Source organism: Hypanus sabinus, chromosome 28, assembly GCF_030144855.1.
Source record: "Hypanus sabinus isolate sHypSab1 chromosome 28, sHypSab1.hap1, whole genome shotgun sequence".
NCBI lineage: Eukaryota > Metazoa > Chordata > Chondrichthyes > Myliobatiformes > Dasyatidae > Hypanus > Hypanus sabinus.
This window is the reverse complement of record NC_082733.1, coordinates 39724401-39743588: the sequence shown is the minus strand read 5'-3', so window position 1 is coordinate 39743588 and position 19188 is coordinate 39724401. Positions and strand designations below refer to the sequence as shown.

The following is a 19188-nucleotide window of genomic DNA, read 5'->3' as shown; positions in this document are numbered from 1 at the left end:
TACCATCCACCTTGTCGGTGCCTCTTGTATCTTGGAACTTCTGTAAGGTCACCCCTCATTCTTCTGCGTTCCAAGGAATAAAGAACTTTGCCAAAGCCAGATAGAAACTGAGACAAGTCCAAGGAGCTACAATTTCTTTGTTATCTGATCCAGACATGGGTCTGATCTGGGAGCTAGGCTCCATTTCAAAACAAGTTTTACTGTTATATATTTAAGAAAGGGGACTAGTCATTGAATGAGGTGCACTATAAATGCATATTTTCTTGAGTATCACCAGTAGATATAAATTACAATTAATGGTGGCAGCTGAATGTATAGTTTCTGTTTGGAGGGGCAGACATGGAATCAGGTGTCGTATTCATTTTCATGACCTGTCTTTACCTCTGTAGGCGCCAGACGGTGACCAGTACTCCCTGCTGGATTGAGCTTCATCTGAATGGACCTCTACAGTGGCTGGACAAAGTCCTCACCCAAATGGGATCACCGACCATTCGCTGCTCAAGCATGTCATAGAAGATTGGCTTCATCTCAGGGAAGACAGCTGCCAGATTTTATGGGCCTGGCTGTAGCAGATAATTTATAGAAAAATAAAACAACAGAAGTTGGATGGTACCCACCACTGGTGGTTTCTTCATGAGCAATATCAAGTACCATCTTTGCCACCTCTCCACCATAACTGTTAGCACTTTCTGTGGCATTGCTGTTGGGAAATATTTACAAAAAGAACATCGATTTTCAATCTCATTTTCTAATGGAATGAAAGGAACTCATTATCTCCTGCAACCAGATGAATTTTTTTTTCTTCCAAGTACAAGTTGGGCCATTTTATATTATTTGACTATTCTATGTCCTACTTCCATGCAGCTACTGTTCATTCAAGTTGTACAGACAAGTGGATCTGGTTGTTTCCTTCCAGCAGCGTCATGAAATTTTTGATTGAGCCAAGGGTGGCCATTGCCATGGTAACTCAAACCAATTTGTTTCATTTAAGCGGGAAGCTGCAAAGCCCTTCTGCCATTCACCATCATTCTTTTGTAATATGTGATGGTTTGGAACTCTCAGTGGTCCTTCTGCCATGTCCAAATATCACATGAGATGTTGGAGAATGAGGGGCCTTTCTAGGACAATGTTTTGGTGTGCAGGGAGTTGTGATTCCTTTTGCCAATAATGTTTCTTTCCTCCACCTGTTTTGTTTCTAGTAGTATAATGGAGGGTCAACTTGCACGCTAACTTCCCGCTTTAAAAGCCCTCCACTTTCGTAGTGAAGAGTTGAAACAGATTTACGAGCACTTGGTTATTGTAGCTAGGAGCTGTTCTTTTTGAACAATCTAACCTACATTGAGAACGCTAAGAAACGCCATTGTATAGTATTTTTTCTAGGTAAAGCCGCTATATGAATCAGTTGTAGAAGTGTGAATGTGGTTAACAAGAGTTTAGTTAAGGCAATTTTTACGTATTGCCCTCCCTTGCCCTTGGGCTTGTGATGCCCTTACTATACTCTCCAATTCCCACATCTTGGGCAAGGTACTGAAAGCAGCTGGTATCTGTGGAACTGTACCCTAGCGATAGCCTTTGTATAAGGGAGCATTTATTCACCCTAGTTTCTTTACTTGCTACCTTTACAGTAATAGTTTTTTTTTGTTAGTTTTGTTTTCGTGAAGGGGTCCAAATCAGATTTCCAACACAAGCGATGTTTGTTTGAGAGAACTGTAACGATTCATAGTAATAATTGCTGTTGGTTTACCCCAAACAGACAAAAAAGTTTTCAGCGGTGTGGTGTTTTCATTAATAACAGACCAATCTCACAGAAGCAAAATGGAAAACCAAAAGACTGCAGATGCTGTAAATCTGGGGTAAGAAACAAAGGCCAGCAGGTCAGGCAGTATATATAGAGGGAAATGGGCAGCCAATATTTCAGGTCAAGACTCTGAACCAAGACTGGAAAGGGGTGATAGCCAGTATAAATAGGTGGGAAGAAAGGGGCAGGGCAAGAGCTGGCAGGTGATGGTTAGATACTATCATCTGGATCATGATTTCACTTGCTAACTCTTGTTCTTCTTCCCCACGCCCCCACCCCCACATTTTTATACTGGTTCTCTCTCTTCTTTTCTTACAGCCCCAAAGAAGAGTGTTGACCCTAAACATCGACTGTCCATTTCTGCCAGGTTTCTCCATGGCCTTCATTTGATGCTCACGGAGGTAAAACTTGCTGCAATTGAACGGAAAGATCGATTCAGGAGAGCACAACATGACGTTACCCTGCTTACCAGAAGTGAGTGCATTGGGATTTTTCCAACATTCTCATCTCATGACTGAAAAGTTTTAGATCTTATCTGAATGTATCTGGAGGATTGATGGACAACGTCTGAAACTAAAGACGGGTTACCATTCAGGACAAATATTCTGCATCAGAACCAGACTTGGGCAGTTTGTCTTTTCCTTTCTCAGAACAATCTCCTTGTTTGTAAAGGGATACACTAGCTGTACCTCAATTCAAAGCAGGCAGTTATAACAGCCACCTTCTATTTCATAACTGCCTCTGCTGTTAACTGTTGCAACCAGAATTTCATCATAAGGTAATAATAATTGAACAAGAAGTGAAATAGTTAATTAAAACTGCTTTAAGCCTGAACTTTGCAGAGCTCTGTAAATCACTAAGTACAAGGTAAGCACTTATTGAAAGGTTTGAACTAGTCAGCACATTTAATACTTGTATCGGTGAAGGAATTTATAAAGGAATGAGAAAAAGTGAGTTACATTGGCTCAATTTAGACATGTGACTAACCCCAGATGAACATTTCCAGTATTTTTTTTTCCCCTTTTTATGCTCTAGATCTTTTCACCTAACTGGAATTATTGATGCACAAACATAACAGTATAATGATTAAATAAACTTAGAATAATGAATAGGCTTGGAGGATTTCACTGGCACGATTTACATAGTCAAAAATCAAATTGAGAGAACTCAACCTTGGGTCTCAGAAACCTAATAGAAGAAAACAGGGATGGCAGCTATGAGATCTTGGGGAAGTATAGGTTATAATTGATGTAGAATATTAATTTCAATGTAGCCAATGTACGTAGAATGTTTAGGCACTTAGTTAACTAAAGCTATGACTGATTTCTATAGATACAGCTTTTAAAAAATTGCATTACAATTATAGAAATCTCAAGTTCCACACTAGAATAATGTCACGGGGAAAGTGACCAGAGGTTGGAAATATGATTCTTATCAGTTAACCCCCCCACCATCCCCACATACACTCAGGGTCCAGTATCTCACTTAAATGTCACTTTGTGTGTGAAATGCATGAACATATGGGAAAGATATCGCAAGCCATGTTTTTCTGTGTTGGGTAGGGATCAGTAAGTGTCAATTCACATGAGAAATGCTAATGATATTTGCCTAACTTTAGCCCTAAGGATGAAGTTAGTTGATTGTTCTAACAGTTTGTCTCACACGATATTCTTGTCATTTTCCACTCTCTAACCTATTTTACTTCAACGACTTCATCTAATTCTTTTTCAACTCTCCCTATAAGCCCCTTTTAATTTTGTTCATCTGCACGGTACTTATCTTTCCCTTTTGTGACATGCTCAGTGTACATCTGCATATGGATTTACCTCTGTATTAAAGGGAGGGTGCCCTACTAGGTTGGGGCATTTTTGCATTTATCTAATTTCCAGAATTCTTGGTGCTGGTTATTTTTGATTGACATATCTGTCTGTCATTCCCTCAGTTATTACACCACAGTGGAAATGTGTAAAGTGCTGTCTCCTCTCTAGAGAGAAGTTTTAACTCTAGGGAATCTTAAAGTTTAGTGTTTTTTTTTGACTGGAAAGTAACAAGGGAGGGTATTTTGTACAACACAACAAATCACAGGTAAATGTATGCTAATTTCAAGTCACAGGGTTACAAAATATCATCAGGTTACCTGCCTGGAAGACTTTGATAGAAATTTTCTGTGTAATATTTTTAATTACCAGCAGCGCTGATACTTACATTGGTGTTGCTATGGGCAAATGCCACTAGGATGCTGTCTTTTGGGTAAGATAACTAACTTGAGACCAAATTAGCTAGTCTGTACCTTGTAATCAACCAAGAGCAAACTGACTGGTCATTGCCACATTAGCTTCTTGAGGAACTCTGTATTTCTCCCAAGTGCATTTTAGCACATGGCCAGATGCATGTTTGAGAGAGAGAAGCACGGAGGCTGAACTTGCCTTTCATTTGAGGATTCATCTCAAAAGAGTGCCATTGAGCAAAACAGCAGCAATGTGTCAGACTTGCAGCAGTAAACTTTTGAGGAAGACCAGTCCCTGATCATCTGATAGACAAGAAGTACAGAGTTCTCTCTTATTTCAGGCAAGTGTTGAGGCTGAGCAGAGGGCTGGTGCTATTTGCTGTACTTAAAGCAGCCGTAGTGATGCATGGGGGTGCCTTTGGGGAGCTGTCCCAACCATTTTTCTTGCCATCTCCATAGGGACAAACAGCTGGCCTCAATTCCACACCTCAGCACAAACTTACTCAATCCCTGTCACAGACATTTCCGTGTGGTTTCCTCTGGCAGCTGGTAACACTTATGGAGGAATATTTCAAGCATGACTAAATTAGATTTCAGATAGAAGATTGTAATAACTGACCTTAGTGTATACTTTTTTTTAAAATTGCACTCCTTTACATCATTCATGCTTTATTTTAAAGTTGCACACAGGAACAATATTAGAATAGTCTGCTCAGGATTTCCTTGGATATAAAACAGTATTTTGGAAAGCACATTAACCAAGATGTCATGTCTTGTTCCTTATTGAGCTAAATGGTAAATTTTGTCTATTTTATTTCTAGCTTTTGATTGTTTAAAAATCTCAAATCCACAATGCAGATTTGCAATACTTGCCCTATACAGTGCAATAATCATAACTGTAGCTGTACATTTGTACCTTGGTTGGCATGAGGGCGTTGGGCTGAAGAGCCAGTTTCTGTGCTATATTGTTTGAAAATCCAGACACACAGTTGCACACAAGACATGATTGTTGCATTGTTGAAGAAAAATTGTTATATGCCTGCCTTGTGGAGGCCCAAACTACAAGACATCCATGGAGTGGAATGTATCTTGCTTACCTGAAGCAAGATTGTTAGGAACAAAGATTTCCTGCTCCTTATCATGACGTCCCAACTTTCACCCCCACTCTGTACAGTTAATTGGCGTCATCTTTATTAATTTATAGCACGTTGAAAACACCAGCAAAGCTCATATTTATTGGCCACCCCTAATTAACCCAAACTATGTGATTTTCTAGGTCACTTGAATAGATAGGTAACGGCCAAATATATTTGTTATGTTTGGGCTCAGAGGTGTGAAAGATGAACATTTCCTGACAATTCCACACATCATTTAAGGCAGTGAGATTTATAGGAAGATGCTGTTTCCTGTTCAGCATTCCTGCCTGCTGCACCTCCCACAGTACCCTTAGGTCAACTGCAGAGTCATCACTGGGAACCATTGCTCATTGATGTTTCAGTCCCTTAGCCCTGGTACATCTCCTGGCAGCGGAGCAGCACCAGGGACACCTCGCTGCCACCCCCTGCATCTTCCAGTGGAGTTAGTCAGTCGCCCAATTTCTGTTCTTCCTCCTCAGCCACAGCCCTTTCCTGCCGCCTCAGCCATCTCTCTGGTGGCCCTCCTGAGCCTCGCTCCAGTCACTGCCATATCACGGAGTAACTTTGTCATTGATGTGCTGACGAAGTCTTGGCATCCTACTCCCACAGGGTAAATGATGATCCTCTAGCCAGCTCCCTTACACTCAGCTGCCAGGTCTGAGTACTTCAAACTCTTCTGCTCTTGGACAGCCTCCACTCCTTCCTCCCGTGGGTTGGTTAACCCAGTGAGGATTGTCCTGCTGGCTGTGGACTACAGTACTATGAGAGAGTCAGTGTCACTTTAACTATTTCCTTAGCAGGTTATTATTACAGTGCTAAAGATTTCAACTTACTGATTTTCTTTTGGTAATTTTGCAGCATTGGTTTTGATACAGATTAAATCAACAGAGCACCATAGATTCAGGGCAGATCTTCCAGTCATTCACCTCAGAGCAGGCTGTTTCTTCCATAACACTCCAGGCTGCAGTCTTCCAATGGGAGGTGCATTCCCAGCCTCAGCAAGGCAGGGCACCCAGCCTTCTTGCAATGCAAGAGGGTACGAATAGCATCAACAGCATTAAGGCCCTTGCCTTCAGCTGTCAAAGCTCTTCAAAGTAAAAAATTTAAATGACTGGCATTCGCAATCAGTCAGCATGTCAAAAATTAAAACAGGTAGTTTTTTTTTTATACATTAAAAGTGAAACAAGCACAAACACTTTAAGCCAAAGGCTTTTCTTGAATTTATTGCATTCCATCTGACAGCTGATTTCTCCCGTTTTAATGAACTCATTTTGCTTAGCTGCCATGGGAATCAGTGACTCTGTTTCCTGGCCCGAGAGCAGGGAAAGTTAGAACTTAGTGCTGCCCTGTTGTTTTCCACAAAGATACCAAACAGGCTGCACAAGTTTGCATGGAATATTGTGCCACAGGGATTGCCATTATGGATATTTCCAGTGGATCCAGGCAGATCAGACCTATTAATTGGTTCTTAAAGTTCCACTTTGCCTTGGTTTCTCATGAGTCACACTGACAAGACGGAGGTAAATGCCCAGGTTGATGCAAAAGTGTATAAAAATAAGTACTTATGGCCACTATGTACATTCAGTTACCACCCACCCAGTCCCTGTCCTGTACTCAGGGTCAGCAAGTAGTTTTGCCTTACATACAGACAGAACTGAGAAATCATGCAAAGATTTGTACTTTTGTACATAAGCTCTTTTGTACTTACCCTCCAATCAAGAATGAGGAGAAAAATTATAGCAGAATTAGTTGAGACAATTAAAATGAACATTACATTTTGAAATTTTACTGTCTATAAATCTTTAGCTTGAGCAAGAGACTAGCATTCAGCAGTACTTCTGTACATTGCAGATTGCCAATTTGACCTGCAGGTTATCTAGCCCCATTCCAGCTGCTCAATCATGCACCCTGCAGTAGGCTGAGTTACTAAATTAGCAGGGCAGTACACCAAGGCATACATCATTAGAAGTACTGTCTTGCCCTAGGGCAGATTTAAGGTATGCTGCCATTCTTGTTCAAAGTCCCGAAGCAATGTGATGAGACTGGGATGAGAATTCCCCTTCTCGTAACTTTGTCATAACATCAGAAAAATGATTTTGCCCAAGGTCCATGGAAGACAATTTAACCATGTACTTTACTAATTCAGAAGAATTAATAGAAGGAAGTAATTCTGTGCTAATACATTAAAGCAAAGCTTTGAAGATTTTGTAGTTAGTGTTTAAACAGTTAAGTAGGCTTACTTTTGATCTTATCAGAAAGATGGCAGCCTTCCCAAGCATGCAGTGCAGTGCATTATTGCATTAAGTACCTCTCCACAACAGCATCTGTGATGCCTACAACTGTGGAATAGTCAAAATAAAGCTGTGCCCTGGTTATGTGTTTTTTTTCCTTATTTAATTAAATGTAATAGATCTGAAAAGATTCTTTCACTAATGATTGGCCTGTAAAACTAAAGCTAGTTGAATATCCATAAACATGAGAGACGCTGGAAATCCAGAATAACAAAAAATAAATGCTGGAGGAACTCAGCAGGTCAAGCAGCATCTATGGAAAGGAATAGTCAACATTTCAGCCCAAGACCCTTCATTAGGACTAGTGTATTACTCTAGTTCAGGGGTTCCAACCTGGGGTGTATGGACCCCCTCAATTAATGGTAAGGCTCCATGGCATAAAAAGGTTGGGAGCCCCTGCTCTAGTTGAATACCTGTCTACAGTATTGTTTGCTGTTTACTGGGACACAGATGCCATTTGGATCAATGACCCTGTAATCTACATCAACATTTTACCAAGTTCTGTAGAGGTATCTGGTTTCTCTCTAAGGAGCATTAATCGATTTAGTTCCAGCAGACAATGCTGTATAACTACCATTTTAATTAAGAAAAGGTGCTTTCTTGTACTTTAGTGTTTTTTTTTCCTACTTTGAAGTGTTTGGAAATGGCCAGAAGTTCTTATGTAAATGTTTCAAATGTTATTAAAGTTCATTTTATCACACCAATGTAATTGTTTCTGCTTTCTGACTTACTATAATCACTGCCTTCAAAAGGTGGGGAATACCTACAGTTCTGACTCTGAAATTCATCAGTGAGTTACTCTCTAAGCAGTATTCCCTATACAATGCATTACAAAAATAACATGCTATTTAAAACAGTGAAAACTGAGGCATAGGTACTAACCTCCGTAGTATTTAAGACATCATCAAGGAGCGGTGCCTTGGGAAGGCAGCATCCATTATTAAGGACCTCCACTACACAGGACATGCCCTCTTCTCACTGTTCCCATCGGAAAGGAGGTACAGAAGTCTGAAAGTACACACTCAGTGATTCAGGAACAGCTTCTTCCCCTCTGCCATCCGATTTCTAAATGGACATTGAACCTGTGAACACTACCTCACTACTTTTTCCTATTCTCATTTGTTTTTCATTTTACATTACTTCTTTTAACTATTCTATATACACACACATACATAATGTAACTTTTTTCTATATCATGTATTTCATTGTACTACTGCCATAAAGTTAACAAATTTCATGACATATGCCAATTAAACTTGATTCTGATTATTCATCACGTCAAGTCTGTCACGACCTTAATTGTGTTAAGAAGTGGTTACTCACTCTCTCCATCACATTCAAATAAGAAACAGACATAGGAGCAGAATTAGGCCATTTGGCCCATCGAATCTTCTGTCATTTCATCATGGCTGACCCATTTTACCCTCTCAACCTATTCTGTCTTCTCCCAGCAAACACAAGGAAATCTGCAGATATTGGAAATTCAAACAACACACACAAAATGCTGGTGGAACACAGCAGGCCAGCCAGCATCTATAAGGAGAAGCACTGTCGACATTATCTTTCATGCCCTGACTAATCAAGACCCAATCAACCCGTCTTAAATACACCCAGTGACCTGGCCTCCACAGCCACCTGTGGCAACGAATTCCACAGATTCACTACTCTCTGGCTAAAGAAATTACTCTTCATCTCTGTCCTAAATGGACACCCCTCATTCTAAGACTGTGCCCTCTGGTCCTAGACTTCCCCATCGTAACAAACATCCTCTCCACATCCACTTTATCTAGGCCTTTAAACATTTGGTAGATTTCAAAGAGATCCCCCTTCATTCTTCTAAATTCCAGTGAGTAAAGGCCCAGAGCCATCAGTCAGTCATACGATACACCTATCATTCTTGTGAACCTCCTCTGAACCCTCTTTGAAGTCAGCACATACTTTAAGGGGCACAAAACTGCTCTCAATGCTCCAAATGAGGCCTCACCAGAGCCTTATAAAACCTCAGCTTTACATCCTTGCAATTATATTCTAGTCCTCTTAAAATGAATGCTAACGTTGCACTTGCCTTCAAAGTGCATTCAGGTGGTTATCCAATTTTCTGCATTCTTCATTACAATATACTCTGCTGAAAACAAAATAAGAATGCCATTGAGCATTAGGAACTGTAACATTCATGCGGGGGCAGAGTTTTAAGGTGCTTGGAAGTAGGTACATAGGAGATGTCAGGGATAAGGTTTTTTTTACGTAGTAAGTGGTGAGTGCGTGGAATGGGCTGCCGGCAATGGTGGTGGAGGTGGATACAATAGGGTCTTTTAAGAGACTCCTGGACAGGTACATAGAGCTTAGAAAAATAGAGGGCTATGGGTAAAGTCTAGGTAATTTCTAAAGTACAGTGCATACATGTTTGGCACAGCATTGTGGGCTGAAGTGCCTGTATTGTGCTGTAGGGTTTCTATGTTTCTATTCAACAACCCATCATGCAGAGACAGAACTTTGGAGATCATACTTGTTTAAAATAAATGTGTTGCAGGTTTATAATCCAGTGCCTTCTGTAAACAAAAGGCCCATTTTTACAGAAATTGCAAAAATGTGGTATCAAATTTAGGTTAATAATTGCAATAAAGTTCTCCCCCAATACTTCCCTACTCAGATGAAGTTAAAGTAATCAGGAACAATAATATTTTTGCATTGTTGACTATCTCCTTCAAGAGAGGGATTAGAGGCTGGAATCGGTACTTTACGCTTTAGCTCTTGGTAGGCTCATCCATGCCAAACAGTTGAAAGGGTAGAGGCCAGACCAAGAGTGGTCCTCCAGGTTCAGCTCAGGGCTAACCACCTTGACTGGTGAACAAATTTGTTACGGAAACAGCACTGAAGAATCTTACTTACATCTGAGTGCAACAGTATTCCTGAGACTCCACTTGGGACTTGCATGACTGACAGTAGTGAAAACCAAGCCACTAACATGATGAAGGAAACCCTGAACAACACCAGAGATAAAGGACCTTCAGTACTAAAGGCCAGCGACATAACAGACAGTAGGCATAATCTATCTACCATCTCAAGGCGTCTCTCCATACCCTCTGTCCAGAAATACATTTAGGCATTTACATCTTAAAGCATGATTCATGTAAAATATACACAAAGCCAAGTTATGTGGCAACTTTACTCGTTTTGTGGAACTTTACTCAAGGAGCCCAAAATGCCCAACGTATTGTATTTGCTCAAGGATTTATATAGATTACAAATTAAGGATTACAGCATGAGCTGAGGCAAGGTTCAGTAGAAACAAGTTATTGAATTGTGAAGTCAATGGCAGTGAAGTAGACCATTTATTAACGGAACAACAAGCACCTGAAACAATTTGTATTATGAGCCTTGATGATCACTACTTGAGCATTTGTAAAGAATGATTCAATTTTGTCCATATCCAGAGTGCATATAGAAAAACATTCTCGAAGAGGATCACATACACAGTTTATTTATTTCCCATATCAGACAAAGTTTAGAATTATTGATCAATTGACATTTTGTTTAACTGCTTATTTAATTCTAATAGAACATTAGCTTATATCATTTGGGGAGATTAATTATTTTTTCCATTCTGGTGAGGGTTGTTAGCTCTGAGGGGAATGGAAGATCTCCAGTTTAAACAGCTGGCATTAATAATAAGTATTCTCATATCATCAGTTGCATGGTTATAAGTAAGACTCCCAAATAAATATGGTAACAGCAAACCCAAGCACACATTTAACTAAGACATCATCCTCAATTCCACCACCATCCTATCAACTTTAAATGAAAATTGACTGCATGCCAAGCAGTTAAGGGAAGGTCTGTGCTGGTGGTTATACGCCCAGCGGAAACTGATTTAGAAGAGCCAGGTTGATTTACCAGAGCACTTTTTTTGGAAGTAAGAAACACTTCCAATTCTATCTACCTGGAGTACAATTTGATAAAGCTAATGTAGAATATTAAAAGAATGTGTACCTTAGAAAAGAGTGGGTGGGGGTAAATGGTGTTTCTTCCCACAGGACTACTTCAGTCATATTTTTACTTGAATAAATATGACTGAGGTAGAAGGAGAAAATGCAAATGAAGACCCATACCTTACACACAATTAAAAACACTGAGTCACAGTGCACTGAAGTTACATGAGAAGTCTTGGCCTAGCAACACTGAGTGAAATGTCTAATGAGAGGCTCGAGCAGCACCTTGGCCCAACACACCACCATATTTCATCTGGAAAGCCACAAAATGGTCCAGCTGTTAATTATTCTCTTCATCAGACGGCTCCTCGATCTCTTCTCTGTCTCCACCAATGGCCATCCAAAAAGCTTTAGCAACCTGCCAAATAAAATCAGACTAGATGTGAGTACAGTAAACAAATCCTTTCTGTAATCTGCGAACATCAGCTCTTCTCCACGTACTCTTGTACTCAGGATGAGTACAAGATGACATTTTCCAAGGGACAGCGTAAGAAAAGAGCAGTTACATGTAAATGAGACAAAAAAACATTGCATGATGCATGTTAAATAAATCTATTGCACCGTTAGCACCAGTTAGTTATATCTTTGGCAAGTTTGGCTAAACAGTTCATCTATTCTGCTGCAAGTGATCTTTAGTAAAAATCAATTATTGCTAGCTTGTTGAGGTGGGTCTCCTTGATAACATTGCTACTTTCAACAATTCTTTATTTCACACTTTCTTTGCATGTAGACATCCAAATCGTTGCAGGGTGGAAACAAGACAAGCGATTAAAAAAATGTTAACTAATCTACGTCAGAGACAAAATAAAAAATATCTTCAAATGCTGGAAGACCGATATAAAAGCACAAGACATACTGAAATAACATGTTTGTTGCCTTCTCAAATGCACTGCGTTAAGATAAAGATACCAAAAGATTACCTAATGTTTTTTAATAGATCAGCTATGCCTTCCCAAATTTTCATACACGCAGCTTGAATTTACATTATTCTCAAATTATTCACAGTAAACACTAACCAAGTATAGTGTTGGTTGAATGTTGCTCTTCAGCTTACTTAGATTGATACAACTATTAATTGAGAGGGCACAGTTTTAAGGTGCTTAGAAATAGGTACAGAGGAGATGTCAGGGGTAAATTTTTCTTTTTAACACAGAGAGTGGTGAGTACGTGGAATAGGGTGCCAGTGACAATCGTGGAGGCAGATACGATAGGGTCTTTTAAGAGACTCCTAGATAGGTACCTGGAGGGCTAGGGGTAACCATAGGTAATTTCTAAAGTAGTACATGTTCGGCACAGCATTGTGTGCAGTAGGTTTTCTATGTTTCTGTAACTATAGTGATCTACTACACTTCATTATTCGTTCATTTGGTATAAAAGTAGATGCAACGAGACTGTGAGGAAAGACAGGTAGATGATAGGTCACAATTGTAGTCAGTTGAATGAGCTGAAGTGTTACATGGGGGCAAAATCAAAAAGGGTGACACATACAGGACTGAAGGTTCTATATTTGAATGCATACAAAATAAGGTAGATGATCTTGTGGTGCAGTTAGATTGGTAGGTGTGCTGTTGTGGCTGAAAGATCATAGTTGGGGGCTTAACATACAAGGATACACAAAGGACAGGCAGGTAGTCAGATAGGGTGTTGTGGCTCTGTTGGATACATGAAATCAAATCCTCAGAAAGAGGCAGCATAGGATTGGAAGATGTAGAATCCTTGTAGGTGAAGTTAAGAAACTGCAAGGGCAAAAAGATACGATGGGAGTTACTGGCAGGCCTCTGAACAGTAGCCAGGATGTAGGCTACAAATTACAACAGGATATAGAAATGGCATGTAAAAAGGGCAATGTTGCAATGATCATCAGGGATTTTAATATGCAGGTAGATTGGAAAAATAAGATTGGTGCTAGACTCCAACAGAGGGAATTTGTAGAATACCTACAAGATGTCTTTTTAGACAGCTTCTGGTTGAGCCTACTAAGGCAAAGGCAATTCTGAATTGTGTGTTATGTAATTAACCATATTTGATTAGAAAGATTAAGGTAAAGGAACCCTTGAGACAGTGATCATAATAGGATAGAATTCACCCTGCTGTTTTTGAGAGGGAGAAGCTAAAGTCAGACATATCAGTATTAATGTGAAGGCATGAGAGAAAAGATAGCCAAAGTTCAATGGAAGGGAACACCAATGGGAATGATGGCAGAACAGCTACGGCTGGAGTTTCTGTGAGCAGTTTGAAGGCGCAGGTTAGATACATCCCAAGATAAAGAAGTATTCTACAGGGTTGTTGACGCAGTCGCTGCTGACAAGGGAAGTCAAAGATAGTAAAAAAGCAAAAGAAAGGGCATAAAATCTAGCAAAAATTGGTTGGAAGTTAGAGGTTTGGGAAGCTTTTAAAAACCAACAGAAGGCATTTAAAAGCCGTAAAGAGAGAAAAGATGAAAGACAAGCTACCCAATAATAAAAAAGGGATACATAAAGTTTTTTCAGATATATAAGGAATAAAAGAGAGAGAAAAATGGATATCGGACTGCTGGAAAATGATGTTGGAGAGGCAGCAATGGGGGAAAAAGAAATGGCAAATTAATTTAGTAACTATTTTGCACCACTCTTTACTGTGGAAGACACCAGCAATATGCCATAAATTTGAATGTGTCAGGGGGCAGAAGTGAGTGTAGCTGCTATTACTAAGATGCTTGGGAAGCTGAAAGGTCTGAAGGTAGACCTTTCATCTGGACCAGACAGACTACACCCCAGGGTTCTGAAAGGTAGTTAAAGAAATTGGGAAGGCATTAGTAATGATCCTTCAAGAAGCAGAATCAATGGGCCCAGTGGCCTAATTCTGCTCTTAAATTTTATGGTCTTATGACACAAGGCCACAATGAAGTAATGTGCCACAATCCATCCACTGGTCCAAGCGGGCAAATGGACAGGATTAATCACAAAACACAAAATTCTGGCAGAACTCAGCAGGCCAGACAGCATCTATGGGAGGAGGTAGTGACAATGTTTCGGGCCGAAACCCTTCATCAGGAGTGAAGTAACATGGGATGATTGAGGGGGGATAAGAAGTGGGGGGAGGGATGAAGTAGAGAGCTGGGAAGTGATAGGCTGGAGGGAAATGGGCTAGGGGGAAGGTGGAAAATTATGGGAAATAAAAGAGAAAGAAAGGTAGGGCTGGGGGGAGATTGTAGTGAGGGGGGAAAAGAGAGAGAAAGAGAACCAGACTAAAATTATAGATAGGGAGGGGGTAAGGGGGGGCAGGGGTATCAACGGAGGTCTGTGAGTTGAATGTTCATGCTGGCAGATAGGAGGCTACCTAGGCGGGAGACAAGGTATTGCTCCACCGACCTGCGTGTGGCCTCATCTTGACGGTAAAGGAGGCCGTGGACAGACATATCGGAGTGGGAGTGGTCTGTGGAATTGGAGTGTGTGGCCACAGGGAGATCCCGCCACTGCTGGAGGACCGAGCGCCGGTGTTCGACGAAGCGGTCTCCCAGTCTGCGGCGGGTCTCCCTAATGTATAAATGGCCACATCAGGAGCACCGGATACAGTATATCACCCCAGATGACTCTCAGGTGAAGTGGTGCCTCACCTGAAAGGACTGTCTGGGGCCTAGGATGGTGGTGAGGGAAGAAGTGAGGGGGCAGGTGTAGCACTTCTTCCGTTTGCAGGGGTAAGTGCCCGGAGGGAGGTCGGTGGGGATGAATGGACAAGGGAGTCGCATAGAGCAATTAATCTCAAGCAGCATTCAGGTGCAAGTTAGTAAAAGTGTGATAGTGGTTGGAAATCTTTGCCTCAAACCAACGTTGATAAATTATAAAGAAAGTACGTAAGTTACGTGGATCGCGAACAGGAGTGGCGATAGACAAGAGAAATCACAAAATACAGTATATACGAGTTTGGCAACTTCCCATCACCAAAATAAAACTTGTTTATAGTGTATATTTACTTAGTCATACCTTAATTACAAAGCCTTAGGCACTTTAGTTGCTACTTTACCCATGAGGTAATGTGACAGAAGTGTCACTAAGTATAAACATCTGGAGTTTTTCCTAAAAGTTGACAAATAGGCACTCACTTTTTCTGCATGAAGTTTTCTTTGTTCATGAGGTAATGCTGCTGCTTTGTCTGTCAATTTAAAACGAAGAGTTAGTCATGTTACACAATGAGCTGGAAGGATTCCCAGACCATTAGTCATATGTCAGCAATGCACACTTCAGATACAATTCTTCTACTCCTCTTCCTAACACTTTCCCAAAAAAAAACAGAGAACCATCATTAAATCCTCACAAATTAAGTAGAAACTATAATTTCAGCCAAATAAGAAATGAGTTCCTCTGTGAAAACTATGTTATTCTGTGACTCATTAATGTCAAAAATACAGAGTATGCAAAATATAAATTTAAACTCCAATATTAAAGATCGTATGAACAGCTGCTGCATATCACAAGTCCTGGTTACGTGACCACTGAAGCCAGACAATCTCTGAAGAGTATTGACAACGGCCGGCCCATAAGGCGCAATGACGAACCAGTTCTGTAGAAAAATATGCCACCAACAATCATGGTGAAAAACCATGATCACCCATGTCATAATGATGATGATGAAAGATTATCTTTATTGACAGATGTACATTGAACAGCTACATAGTCTGAGGAAGTATTGGGGGAGGCCTGCAAGTATTGCCAGGCTTCCAGTGCCAAGATAGCACGTCCACAACTCACTAACCCGTATGTCTTTTCAGAGTGGGAGGAAACCAGAGCACCCAAGTGGTCGTGGGAGAATGTAAGGAGTTTTGAACCATGATCTTCTGACCACTGGCACTGTAAAGTGTTATACTAACCGTTATGCTACTGATTTAAATATTTTGTCTCACACACGCACACCAACATTCCAAGTTTGTGAAGAACAGTACTCAAAGGTCATATCCCAAGATAAGCAGACTGCTCACACAGCAACTTGAGTTGAGGCAGGTCACAGAAAGAGGAATTTCCTTAATTTTCGTGAAAACTGTTTCCAAAGCAAGACCCACCTTTCATTTGCTTAAGCTTTTCAAATAAACGCTCAAAATTTTCACAATCAACTTCGCCTGTAGTAAGAGTGGCAAGCTCTTGGATATCCAAGTGTAATGTTGGATCTGCTAGACAAAACAAGCAGAGAGAACATTAACTGAATACTGATTAAGTTAACAGTACTCGGGGGGGGGGGGGGTGGAAAGAAGAGATTTGATATAGCATACCTATAACACTGTCCATCTGAGGAGACGTCCTACTGGTGTCCTCTGCAAGTGATTCATCATCAGGTTCTGTAAGTCTGTGGTACTGGAGAAAACAGAATAGAGATTGAGTGGATCACTCAGGAGCAGATATATACAATGTTAAGTATATAGCATTAAGTTTGTCATATAATGCACCCTTTATTGGACAACAGTACTTGACAACAGAAAGACACACTTACACAAAATGCAAACAGCAAAGAATCAGGCTATTCAGCTTAACCAAAACTCAAAGCAGTAACAACTTTCACATTCCAGTCATTCTTTAGTTCAAGAATATTCTACTCAATTTATTGGTAACAACCTCATAGACACAGACATTTACACTAGTTTTTATAAGCCTCAGATCCAACAGATTAGTAATAGCATTGCTGATCATTCGAGTCGAGTATGACATTTTCCCAAGGCAGGGGTTCCAAACCTGGGGTCCATTGTCCACCCCTAGCTTAATGGAATTGGTCTATAGCATAAAAAATGTTGGGAACCCCTGTCCTAAGGGCTGCCTACTGGTGGGTCCTCGGGTGGCTGTAGAGGCTGATCTGAGATGCACATATTCTGGTGAGGGCCTTCCAGACCTCTTAATCGTGCCCTCTTCACCACAAGACTTGATCTGGGATGTCAGGGCAGATTCCCTTAATGGAGAACACTTAACAGACGTTGTTTAACATGATGCATGGGTAGCCATCACGTGGTCCTTAATAGATTGGGATCAGGGTCCAGTGGCATTGAATGCAGGACAGCCAGGGGTCTTTACTGCTGCAGCCTTCCTCCACTTTCACTGCTGTTGTGATGTGTTATCATCTTCTGCCAGTTCCACCATTGAGATCTTGGTTGAATCACTTTGTCTGGATCCTCCCTTTTGACCGTAGAACAATGGGTGACCCCTCCAGGAGCTAAATGCCAGATGGCTAAACTCCAGGCAGCCTCACTCTTGGGATCTCAGGAACTCACAAGGCACTTCATGACAAGGTGACGACCCTCAGAGAAGTGGAACAGATCAGTGATATGATCTTACATGTAAGGATCCTTATCCAAGCAAACACTGCTCACATGCAAGGTTGGACAGCAAGGAAACAGTGTTCCACCCAAGCCAATGAAGGACTACTTCACAGCAGCAAAGCTAAAGTCTCTCAGTTAGCAGTGTGGACCCTGGTTAATTATTTGCTGCTATAATCCAGGGTTTAGAAGGTCAATTTTCAGCACTTCAGTTGAGGCCAGCTACATCATTATTGACTGGGAATGTAAGTTAGTCTCTTATGGGCTTAATGGCTTAGCACAATAATCAAAGCTTTAAAAACCCAGAGGGCACTTGCAAATATTGATTGGCAAATGTTTTACAATATTACCTAACAGCTTGGCCTGGTCCACTGAACTAAATCAAAGATTCACAGAACTGTACAGTAAAGAAATCAGATTTTTCAGTTCACCTTGTTCATGCTGACCACTCCTGGCAGGCCGTCTTTTATTGTGTTCAGTTCTGTTCGCCTCATTACAGGAAGGATGTGGAAGTTTTAGAGAGGCTGTGTAGGAGATTTACCAGGATGCTGCCTGGAGTAGAGAGGACAGGTTGAGCGATGTAGAGCATTTCTCTTTGGAGCGAAGGAGAATGAGGGGAGACTTGATAGAGGTGTTCATGATGAGAAAAGGCATTGACAGAGTGAATAGCCAGACTTTTTCTTAGGGCAGAAATGCGAATATGAGGGGGTATAGTTCTAAACTGATTGGAAAGTATAAGGAAGGGATGTCAGAAGTAGTTTTTAATACCAAGACAGTGGTGGGTGCATGGAAAGTACTGCCCGGACTGGTGGCTCATGTGTACAAAGTTGCAAAGAGTAGTGGGAGACTGGAGGATTGGGAAAACTTTAAAAAACAGAGAACAACTAAACAAGAAATAAGGGAAGATAGAGTATGAAAGTAAATTAGCACAAAATATCAAAACAGATAGCAAAAGTTCTTATAAATACATATAAGTGGAAGAGGGTGGCTAAAGTCAACGTAGGTCCCTTGGAAGACGAGAAGGGGAAATTGATATTGGGTAATAAAGAAATGGCTGAGGCATTGTACGACTATTTTGTGTCGGTCTTCATGTCTAATATGCCAAAGATGGATGTTATGGACAAAATGGGAGGTGATTACCTGATAAGTCACCTGGTCCTGATGGGATGCACCCCAGGGTGCTGAAGGAATTGGCAGAGGTTATAGTAGACATATTGATAATCATTTATCAAAATTCTCTAGACTCTGGGCAGGTTCCAGCAGACTGGAAGACAGCAAACGTCACGCCACTTTTTAAAAAAAAAATGCAGGCAAAAAACGGGCAACTGTAGGCCAGTTAGCTTAACATCTGTAGTCAGTAAAATGCTTGAAGCTGTCATTAAGAAAGAAATAATGAAACATTTAGAAAGGAGTGGTTCCATTAGACAGACGCAGCATGGATTCAGAAAGGGCAAGTTTCCATTTGATAAACTT

General features: G+C 40.8%; 2 protein-coding genes across 7 annotated transcripts in view; one reads left to right on the top strand and one right to left on the bottom strand.

Moving 5' to 3' along the window:
• The window catches only part of LOC132382612 (mothers against decapentaplegic homolog 3), a 140728-nt gene extending 132576 nt beyond the window's left edge, over positions 1–8152 (top strand). The window contains exons 9-10 of one of the 3 annotated variants that reach the window (XR_009508422.1): positions 390–962; positions 2117–8152. Coding sequence is in view for 1 of the 3 variants with exons in the window: in XM_059953009.1 (XP_059808992.1) it covers positions 390–513 (124 nt within the window). In the remaining 2 variants the exon portion in view is untranslated. Of the gene's footprint in view, positions 1–389 lie in introns of all 3 variants that reach the window. The other 2 variants (XR_009508421.1, XM_059953009.1) reach the window with 2 other exon arrangements.
• Positions 8153–10765: 2613 nt separating this feature from the next.
• aagab (alpha and gamma adaptin binding protein) overlaps positions 10766–19188 on the bottom strand; it is a 60460-nt gene continuing 52037 nt past the window's right edge. For 2 of the 4 annotated variants that reach the window (XM_059953010.1, XM_059953012.1), the window contains 4 exons: positions 16684–16765; positions 16477–16584; positions 15523–15572; positions 10766–11799 (listed from right to left, as the gene is read on the bottom strand). In XM_059953010.1, coding sequence (XP_059808993.1) covers positions 11722–11799; positions 15523–15572; positions 16477–16584; positions 16684–16765 — 318 coding nt within the window. In that variant the 3' untranslated portion in view covers positions 10766–11721. The remainder of the gene's footprint in view (positions 11800–15522; positions 15573–16476; positions 16585–16683; positions 16766–19188) is intronic. The other 2 variants (XM_059953011.1, XM_059953013.1) reach the window with 1 other exon arrangement.